General features: G+C 30.2%; 1 protein-coding gene across 1 annotated transcript; it reads left to right on the plus strand.

Annotated features, from left to right (window-relative positions):
- The first annotated feature begins 1966 nt into the window (after positions 1-1966).
- On the plus strand, positions 1967-10531 carry LOC106684804 (phospholipase A2). Its single transcript, XM_067052009.1, has 4 exons — positions 1967-2162; positions 6816-6975; positions 8170-8328; positions 10447-10531. Exons 1-4 carry the CDS (start codon positions 1967-1969, stop codon positions 10529-10531), a joined length of 600 nt encoding a protein of 199 aa, XP_066908110.1.
- The last annotated feature ends 717 nt before the right edge of the window (positions 10532-11248 follow it).

Below are 11248 nucleotides of genomic sequence, written 5' to 3' on the forward strand. Positions count from 1 at the left end.
TATATACATTGGATCTTAAGGATCAGTCAATTATACAATATTGATGTCAATAAAGGCGACTTTTCGCAACTTCTTCTTCTAAATAGTCATGCCCTACAATGAAAAAATATTCTTAATTATTTATAATTTAGTTTTATGTGAAATAAATTGTTATATTTAAACAAGGAAGACACCAATTTTATATTTTGAATAAATATTGTTTTTTTTTTAGAAAAAATCATTTCTTCAACTAATTATTTCAAAAATACAAGTAAATAGCACAATTCAGGATTAATAAATATTACAATTAAAACATTACTTGACAAAAACAATGCTTACAAATATCTATTACAATTTGTTCTACATTGCTGTGATACAACTCTAGGTTTGCGCCAGAACTTGATTGGGTTAAGTTGGAGGAAAAGGTTTTAAATCAAAGAGACATAAATTCAATTTGATACACCCAAAATCCAACATCAGGAGGAAAAAGTAACTAAAATAATATTAATATTATAAAATAAAATAAGCGTAATTTACTAGAAATGATTACAATAAAAAAATATAAGAATAGAGTTATCAACAAAAAATCGGACGTACAAAATTTAAATTCATGTAACTCTAACCTCATAAATACATAAGATATAATTAACAACATTAAATATAAATAGACAAAATACAAAAAAAGAAATAACAGACGGACTACCTGCTAGAAAGAACTTTAATAAGTTACAAAAATAAAAACAAATCTTTCCTCCATTATCAACCCTATTCAGTTCTGGCACAAACCAAGAGTTAGTCGTATCACAGTAATATAGAACAAACTGCAATAGACAATTATAAGTAATATTTTTACTAAGTAATGTTTTAATTGTAATAGTTATTAACCTTAAATTATGCTATGTACATGTAGTTTTTAATAATTAAAATAAATAAATAAAATCTGTACCGCTACAACCCTCGAAGAGTCAGGGATTCAGTACTTTGTAAGGTACTTGTACGGTTGCGCTAGGAGGTGATTTGGTCAGAATCACGCTCAACCGCCAGATTTTTACCCAATTAAGGGTACCCCATTGAGGCTGGGTGAACACCAGGAGGACTCCAGAAACCCACAGGGTTGACTCACGGCTACAGTGTAACAGAAAACAATTTTCTGCCGTAAAATAATCAATAACAATAAGAAATTATTTGTTCTAAAAAAAATGTATTTTTACCGGAGGGCACGACAAGGCAAATATATATATATATATATTTACTTACATTATATATATTACTTATGCCTTGTCGTGCCCTCCGGTAAAAATACATTTTTTTTAGGACAAATAATTTCTTTAACTGATTATTTTACGGCAGAAAATTGTTTTCTGTTACACTGTAGCCGTGAGTCAACCCTGTGGGTTTCTGGAGTCCTCCTGGGGTTCACCCATATATATTACGATTAGTGTGAAGGAAAATGTTACGCCAATTAAGAGGACAAGTAACGGTTTATTATGCAGAGAATAATTGCCAAGAAAACCTCAGACTAACTATCCTAAAAAACATATATTTTTAAATTAATGATCTAGAACTAATATGAAATTGGTGAGTGACACAATCTTCCTTGTTTAAATATAACAATTTATTTCACACACAACATACATATGTTTTTACGATCTTGATCATAACATTGTTACTGTTTATCATTATTATTTACAGTTTACGCATAGCTAACTTATAACTTTTATATATATATATATATATATTTGTGGGTCTTGAGGGTCAGTCAATAATACAACTTGAAATTTTGGGTCTTCCAGTGTTACCTTGTTTTCTGAATGTTGTATTGTAAACAAATTTATCGCAGCTAACAGATACTAGTCCCTTGGAGTGCCTGTGATATGCCTACTAACGAAGCCACATCAAATAATATATGCAAGTGGGGTAATCCAGGGCAGTTGAATGAGGAGTACGTCTGATAAATGTGACACAAAAGGAATTATAATTCATAAGCATGTCCTGGTATAAAAAGGACCCACTGACGAAGATTTGGGCGACAATGTTCTTCGTACTCGAGTTGGTACTACTTGCATCGACACTGTCCGTCCACGGTTGGATTGTGAGTTTCCCGAATGACGAAAGAAGTAACATAGACTCCAATGAAATAGACATTGAAGGTGAACCGGACCGTTTGAAACTGATCTTCCCTGGTAAATTTTAATTTGTATATTAAACATAACACAAAATATAAAATATTCAAAATTCGGTTTTTAAAGATATGAATTTACGGATGAGGAATAGCATTCCGTAATTTTAATTTAGTTCTAATTATTATTTTTAATTATCAGATTTTGTACTTGACTCTCACGAGTTAAAAAAAATTCTTTTTGAAAAAATACGTATACTTCTTGATTACCTAGAACCAAAAACTATAAATAAAAAAAAAATCTATATTAGTCTTGGCTGGAGTTGAAATTATACAACGTAAGATATGTAGGTCAAATTTCATACGAATAAAGCCTATTTCTACATTTTTTTTTATTAATTACTTCATTTAATTTATTATCTTTAAGCAAATATAAGAAAACATTTATTTAATCATAATTTAAACTAAAGATCTAAGTTTTGGTTAAGAAAATTGTCTAACGTATCTTGAAAATAATTTATAATAGTTTTATTGTGAAAGTTGTAAATAAATGATTAGAGAAATCAAATGTTATTTAAGAAAGGTAGAATTAAGAGGATGGTTTCTATATTTATTTGAGTTCTAGATGTCCGTAAAAATTAACAGATATACGTAGTACAATCACATGGTCACACAGAAGAGGGTTGCAACACACAAGCTCCTGCATTAAATTTTTTTTATTTTGAAAAAAAGGAGCAAATTTTTACGGAATAATGAATTTGGGTGACTTTCAAAGCAGGGGGGGGGGATAAAATGCACTTATGCATGTATCCCTTGTCTACTTGAACAAATAAAAAAATGTGTTGAATCCATTGTTTACTGTATAAATGAGGAAGGCAATAAAACCTTTTTTTTGAGGATGTATTTTTTTAATAATTTTACTATTTTATAAATTTATTAAACATAATTAAATATTAATTCAACAACCATGTAAAAATATTGAACATCATCACAACATACTGCGTTTCGCTTACTATAGCAATTCGTTGCTACAATTCAGCTGTTTCCTGAAAAACATATAGTTGTTATTTTCATAATCTGGAGAGAATGTGATGACCTAATGACTAATATTTTACAACAGTTTTCAAAAGCTTTCAAATAAAAACATTATATGCTATTCTGTTGAACAACTAGATATCTGAACTTGCCTAGTTGTTGAATGGATTTTCTTTCATGTGCTCAACATTCTATAACAGTTACGCTATTGTAGTATGTTATGGGCCCAACCATTCTATGTAATCAACAATACGTAGCAAAACTTAAAGTCAACTAGTTATAGTGCACAGTTATTTTTTCCGTTCTTGAGTTTTTTCTTTTCATATTTTAAAAATATTTGTTGAATAATCACGTTTTAAAAAAAAAGTTATGCAAATTCTATCAAATTTTCTTCTTTTAAAATCATTGATTTTAACTGTTGAAAAATTAAATTGAACGTGAAAAATAACACAAAAGTTAACCATCAATGAATTTAGAAGAAAATGTGAAACAGGAATTGTAAAAAAAAAGTAATTTAAGTATAGTGAATATTCAACAAATAGTTTTAAAAAATAAAATTAAAGAAAAACACACAAGATTGGAAAAAAAAAACTGTAAACAGCAAAAGACAAATGAAAAAGAAGAATGTACTATTAATGAGAAATATTTAAGTATGAACTTCAAGTAACTGAATCTCTATAGAAAACAAGTCAGAAAATATAAACATCACACCTTCCAAAAACCTAAATACTTAATATAATTTAGTACAAATGAAGGGGATATAAAAATCGAAATAAAATAATTAATGAAGAAACAATAATTTAAAAAAATAAATTACCTTAAATGATACTTTACTAGAATTAAAAAAAAGTTTTTTTTACTTTTCGTAAGTGCAGTATAAATAACACGATTTTTGTTTTTTTCTTTTAACCACCAGTCCTTTAGTTTTTTTTTACTAAATAAGAGTATTCTAGAGGTAAAATATTATGCCTATTGATTTCCAAGGGCTAAGTAACCTTAAAAAGTTTAAACAAAATCGATTTGTATGATTTCGAGATATATTTTTAATTTTTTTTTGCAGACAGACGTATCTCATGTAGTTGTAAATAGAACGTTCTTTTACAAAACAAATATATATATATATTTTTTTTTTAATTTATATTTACTTTATTCCTACAAAAAAAAAAATAAATTAACAATTACAAATTATAAAATCTTGGGTACAGTAGAAATTACTATTTCTTAAACAAAAGTTATGGAAGGTGAGCAGCCATGCTAAGACGCAAGTTTTTTCCAAAAATCGTTTAAAAGTAGGCACTTTAAAGAGGCTGGATGTGCCCGGTTAGGGTCTCCCGGCCTCATTATCGATAGAAAAGAACGCTTTTCAACAACAGGGGGGTTCAAATTTGATCAGGGATGAAGAGTTTCATATCTTACCTTAATTATATCATGTCGCAACAAGAATTTATTAAATTTTAATAATTAATATTTTTAAATGTATTCCAAACTATTTTTAGAATATTTGATATGTTGCATAATTATACTTATCCAATGAAATTGATTTATATACTATATTTTATTGCAAACCAATGTATTAGGGCAGCATTGTTAAATAACTCGATTAAAAATCTCTCCCTCTCTCAGTTAATTTTATTCTATTAAAAATTCAGGTTTGTGTATTAAAAATTTGAGGTGACCTGATAAATAACCCATCCTTTTGACTGTAATTTTCCCTTCCTGAAGTATTTTTATTTCAACATATTGAAGAAGTTACCGTGTACGAATAAAACCTTGACTTCTAGTTAAACCACCAATTCAATTTTATTTGCAAGACACTCACTGAATGAGGCCTTAATAATAACAAGTAAGAAAAGAAACCACTTTCTCTCAAAAATTCTGTAACGAATGTAACTGAGGAGATTCGCCTTATTGTTAACAGTAGATGATGAAATCAATTGTTCTGAAATTAACAAATTTTCATTTTTTCCTTTGAAGACCTATACTTCATCGAAAGCAGGTCTTTATCTCGTTATTATTATGTGGAAGAATGAGAAACCCTTCATCACTTCGACCCAGCTGGATCATTAGAGACAAAAATACAAATCACCTGGTGGTTGCATAAAAAATTATAGGATTCTTACAAAGCACATTACTAACTGTTTGGTACAAGTAAAACTTTTTAAAATTAAAAAGAAATCCTTTCGTTTATAGGACGAAAAATCATCAAAACTTCATTTCCTTCCCCTAATCTGGAGTATAATCATGATCAGCATGAAATGTCCAGTAAGATAGAACAGTTTTTATTTGAAAAGATTAGTTATATTCCCCAATGTGGGATAACCTGAACGGGTGAATGTAAAGAATTTCTTCAAGATATCAGGTGTCCTCCACCCCTTTCTACTCTGTCACCTGCTTCTCTGGGTATCTCGGAGAGGAAGTTGTTTTTATCTACTCTTCCATGTGCTTTATTTTATTATATATATTTTTTTTACATTATTTAATATTACTTTTTATTTACTCCATTTGCTGGTTAATACGATGGAACCCATCAAGCCAGCAGAAAGGAAGTAAACGGGGCCGTATTAGTGGTATAAAGGCTACATAAGTTTTTACGGCACCTCTCACATTCTTCATGTTTATAACAAAGAAGTAAGGGACCTTAATTAATGATAAATTAAAAAAAAAAAAAACATGTATGCGGGCTATTAGGTAACTGGTAGCCTGTCAGGCCAAGACGGCTAGTCAGTGATCGTCGAGGGTCCCCAGATTGTTCTCGAAAAAAGTGATTCATATGAAAAAATGGTCATAAAGCTGTAAGATTAAGTTACTTCTAAATTTAAATTGTAAATAATTTATTTAGATAATTTTTTTCTCTTTTGATTATGTAATCGTAGTAAAAGACCACTTGAAATTTATTACTTTTTCATTGTTCAGATAAAATGTATATATGTATTATAGACATAAAGTACAACAGAAAAGCTTAATCTATAATAAGCATCATGTCTTTAACCAAATACTTCACAAGTAAAAACCTAGCAGAAAAACTGTTTTCATGCAAGTAATGGTTAAATATTTTCAGGGGAGGATTTCCTCATAGTAAGTGGCCCCCTTTTCAGTCTTTAGCTGAGGGTACCCAAAGGAACCAGTTCAGGCATTTGTTTTTTAGACAGTACTGTTACCCCATTATCAAATTAAAAAAATTTTTTTTCATAAGCTTGAGAAAATGTGAACCTAAATTCGGTTAATAAGAATCAGTATAGTTATATATTCTAGAATATAGTATACTCCTTAATTAGGAATGCAAATAAATAAATAATTAATTTAAAAAACGGTAATATATTTTTTCTCTAATGATTAATAAATTGTAAAAAAAATACATTTAAGCTGCAAGAGAGCCAAAAATAGTGATATAATGTATTTTAAAAACTTTAATTTTAGTCATACTAATTATTGTTATTATTTTACTGTAGCTGACTGGTAAAAGAATTACAGTTTCTTTTTTTTTTTTTTTTTTACTTCTTTATTCATTTTTCAATTTTTTTTAATGGGAGGCCGGACTCTAGATCAAGGCCAACAACAATATGTCTGGTAAGTCTCTTTTTGGCCTTCTTGCTAAGCTATTAATATGAAAAAGAATCATAAATCTGTAAATATTTTATGAAAAGTATATTTATACAACAGATGATGATGAGAATGTTTCCAGGAACTAAGTGGTGTGGCTCAGGAAACTCAGCAGTAAGCTATAATGATCTTGGAAAACAAAAAGCAACCGATAGCTGTTGCAGAGAACATGACCACTGTCCTGATGTAATCGAAGCTGGTAAAACAGGCCATGGTCTATCTAATCCATCAGTTTATACAAGGTATGAATAAATGAACTGAATCATATTAAAAAAAAATTAACTATGCATATACAATTACAGCTAGTTGTAATTTTACTAAAAATATTTGCTTCCAATGTCTATATTAAACAAACATTTTTCTGATGTCTTAAACTTACAAATATACTCAATTATTGATGAAATTCTTATTACATATATATAAACAAACACAATAAAGAGTGTCCGAATATACAGGTTCGCCGCTCCCCATAACCACTGCAATTTTTGGAAATTCTATTTCCTTTTTTCTATAACCTAAAGGCAATAATGATATCAATATTTTTAGCGTATTGATGCTTTCCTAACCTTCTACAGTACAACTAAAATTGGAATAAAAATATGAGATACTATTTTTTTTTTTTGGATTCTGATAGTAAATATTATCTTAAGACAAATTCATATATCCAATAAAATAAAATGTTTTTGCATCAATGAAATCCTTGAAGCTTCTGATGCTCTTCTCCACTTTAATTTAGGAAAAGATCAATGTAAAGACTGAGAACTTGAAACTGGGTTGTAAACTTTTCTTTAAACAACTAATCATAACATCTCTATCAACCTCTGCCTTAGCCAAATTTACTTTTTCGTATTGATAAAATAGTGAAATTGTCAACAATTTATTTTTTTTATTTTGGCACAAAAGCACTGTGGCCAACAAGGCCCATTGTGCACCAAAATTATCAATAATTACTAATTAATTATTAATCCACACGTCTACTATGGTTTCTTGGTCTAGACAGGGCTAGAGATAAGACTGAAGAGACCCATGAATTGCTTCAAAAGATTCGTTTTTGGGTTTCCTAGGTGCTCTCATATCTCCTGTTGGTAGACTAGGTTAGAGAGGTTTTAACTTACTTCTGATGTAAAGTATAATAAATAATATTATGTAAACCATAGGTGTATCCATAACATTAGTTACCACCATAAAGTTTTAAAGGTCACAATCTTATAGGTATTTTTCCAGACAAATAATCACCAATCTTAACCTTGTTATTATTCTCAGGAGACTTTTATCCAAGAATAAAATTATTTTTTTCATATTCATTTTTTATTTATTCATAAATTTGGTTCAGAAACATCTAGATAGCAACAAAGTCACAAAATAATCACTAGTATCCCTTGGCTTCTCACCCACTCAAACAACTACAGATGATAATATTAACAATTTTTTTTTAGACTGCATTGTGATTGTGACAAGAAGTTTTTGAATTGCTTAAGGAGATCTGCTATTACTGAAAAAACATCAAACATAGTTGGGTTATTATATTTTGATGCCCTTCATACACAATGCTATCGAGAGGATTATCCTGTTATTGGATGTGTAAAATATTCAAGGTAAGAACAAAGGAAATATAAACATATTTTTAAACATAAACCATATATATAAGATTAATTTAGACTTTAAAATAAAAATAATATATTACACAAAAAATCTATTAGATAATTACCTTTAATTTCATTTTATTCATTGTTGAATAATCTTAAAAGAACCCCTGGAGTATAACATACAGGGTGGCATTGGGAAAGGTTATACCACTACAGATGGTAGCGGATATTGGAGTAGGTGCCCAGAAACTATCCTAGAGGAAGTAATTAAAATGTGTATTGACTGTACTTACCCCAGAGATGATCTGTCTCAAGACAATGCAATAGATAAAATGGTAAGATGCAGCATTTCAAAGCCACCAGGTATTGACATATGCTTATATATGGAACCTTTGTCTTGTAATGGAGAGGCAAAGAATCGGTAGACCTCCAGGATTTGATGGGACGCTGGAATACTCAAGAATAGTACCCCTTTCATTAAGGATGACCTTAGATGAATGCTTGGACAAAGTGCACTTCCCATGGAAGTGGAGGGTTGCAGACTTGACATTTCTCAACAAAGGGGGGGGGGCAAGGATAAGGAAATGCTGATGGCATACAGGGCTACATGCCTTCTCCCTGTCATCAGTAAGGTCCTGGACCACATGAATGATACCGTTTGCTTAAGACCAGTCCTCAGAGTTCCAAGCTACCCTTGGCACTTTGGCTCAACTTGTGGCAAGGGAACAACTGATGCACTGTTCACAGTATGCAGGGATGTAGAGGAGATTTCAGAGAAGTAAGTAATCGACATAAACTCTGCCCTCGATAGTGTTTGGTGGCTTAGCGTACTCCAGAGTTTAGAAGAGTTGGACATCTCCAGCAATTTTAGAGCATCAGAGTTAACAACTAAGTCAAAAGAAAACTTGAATGAGGATGACCCTAGGGTTCGGTCCTTGGTCCAACTCTGGGGAAACTAATGTTTGATGAACAGCTGAGTGAATTAGAAGACAGAAGGTACCTTGCCACAGCCCATGTCGACGACCTGGCAATGATTGCCACCAAGGATAGCAAAACCAAACTAAAGACACAAGCAGAGAGGTGCAGTAGTCTTGTTTTGATGTCGTGAAAAAGGAGAAAATTGGTGCAGCCAAAACCCAGGCCATACTCATAAGAGGCTGCACAGACAGGGCTCATCCTATCAACCTAGATATACAAGAAGACATAGACCAGGTGAGGAGTTCAAATAGCTTGGTGTGAGAATAAGAAGTCTTAGATGCCACACGCCTAGTGTACTTAGATGCCTCAGTCACTAAATGGACAAAGTAGTATAGAGGGTGCACTCTGGGGCCTTTGCTACCACATCACAATGGCCATATATAAAGATTTAGTCTTGGGTGATTCTGAAGTATGTATCCACGGTGTGGAAGGTGAGAATTGGTGGATTGCACTGCCACGACTCTTGTCCATGGTATATTTGCCTTCGCTGAGAATTTTCAAGATTTATGATCTTCTGGTGTACTTCTGTTTCTCCTTTTTTCTGTTCATCCTAATTTGCCTGAAGAAAGGGACCAGTGAAATCAATTACAAAAAAAAATATTGAAAATAAATTATAAAACTTAAACATGAGCAAGAGTTAGTGTAGGTAAAATAGTTGATGTTTACACCCCAGAAGAGGTAACCATGAGCTAGAATTACTGGAACATATACACCATCAAAGATAACACTGAGTAAAAATAATTTCTAATATTCATCAATTTGAGAATACCTAAGCAATGAACATAACATATCTATGGCAGAATTTAATAGCATAGTTATCTATGCAGGCATAGACTGGAGGAAGGGGGTGTTTGGCAGAAATTGTGAATGAGGATTTTATTTTATATCATACCATATTTGTTTTGATAGAGTATAAAAATAAAATATAAAAAGTATAAAATATTAACTTGATTAACAATATTAGAATTGTTTCCGGATTTTTTCAACTAAATTAAAATATTATATCAATAAACTAATATCTACAAATCTATTCATAATAAAGAACTATAACATCGAATCATGTGATACTATGTTAAAGCTCTATTTATTTATTTATTAATGTGTTTTCCAAATGGACTTGTAATGTACCATAACAAATTTTGTTTACAGTGTACCCAGAAGATGCCAAGAGTATGCATTTAACAGAACAGCCAGCAAGAAAGAATGGCATTGGTTCGATGTACCTCTGTTTTAAAAAAAAAAAAAAAGAAAAGAAAGAGAATGGTCTAATAAATGAAGATCTGTATAACACTTTAAAGTTAATCTTAAATGTAAATGTAGTAATTAAATTAATATAAATTTATACTGCAAAATATTTATCTTACATTGAATTTTATCTTAAGGATTATATCAGTACTGCAAAAATTTAAGCTTTTTGTGGCACAGTATATAATATAACATCCAATATGTTTGAGCAAGAATTATATGATCGTGGGCGTGTTAAATACAAATTTTACTGCAATAAGATTATATGGATTTCAAAAGATAAAAATGTCATACACCTATGATTTTATGTGGAGATGGTCAGGAGGTACGGTCAGCAAATGAATAAAAATTATTTATTTGTACCGATTTTTCAACTTGAATTTCAGGTCTTCATCAGGGCTAAAAAAAAAATTAAGAGATAACAACCATCATTCAGAAAAAATAAAAATTAAAAGAAATAAATAAACCACAAATTTGGAAATAAAGATAACAATAAATTGAAAACAAAATTAAATAGTTGATTAATAACCATTGAAGTAGATGGTAGTAGATTGATAACAATGAAAGATGAAATAAAATATTATAGAAGTAAGAAGATATGCATAAGATAAATTATGCAAGTAGTGTCTAAAAAAAGTTTTTTTATTTTTACTCATCTATGTAACTTATTTGCCCATTGTATCATATATTTATTACTCATTATATA

The sequence above is a fragment of the Halyomorpha halys genome, unplaced genomic scaffold (assembly GCF_000696795.3).
Source record: "Halyomorpha halys isolate HHAL.00 unplaced genomic scaffold, Hhal_1.1 Scaffold621.1, whole genome shotgun sequence".
Lineage (NCBI taxonomy): Eukaryota > Metazoa > Arthropoda > Insecta > Hemiptera > Pentatomidae > Halyomorpha > Halyomorpha halys.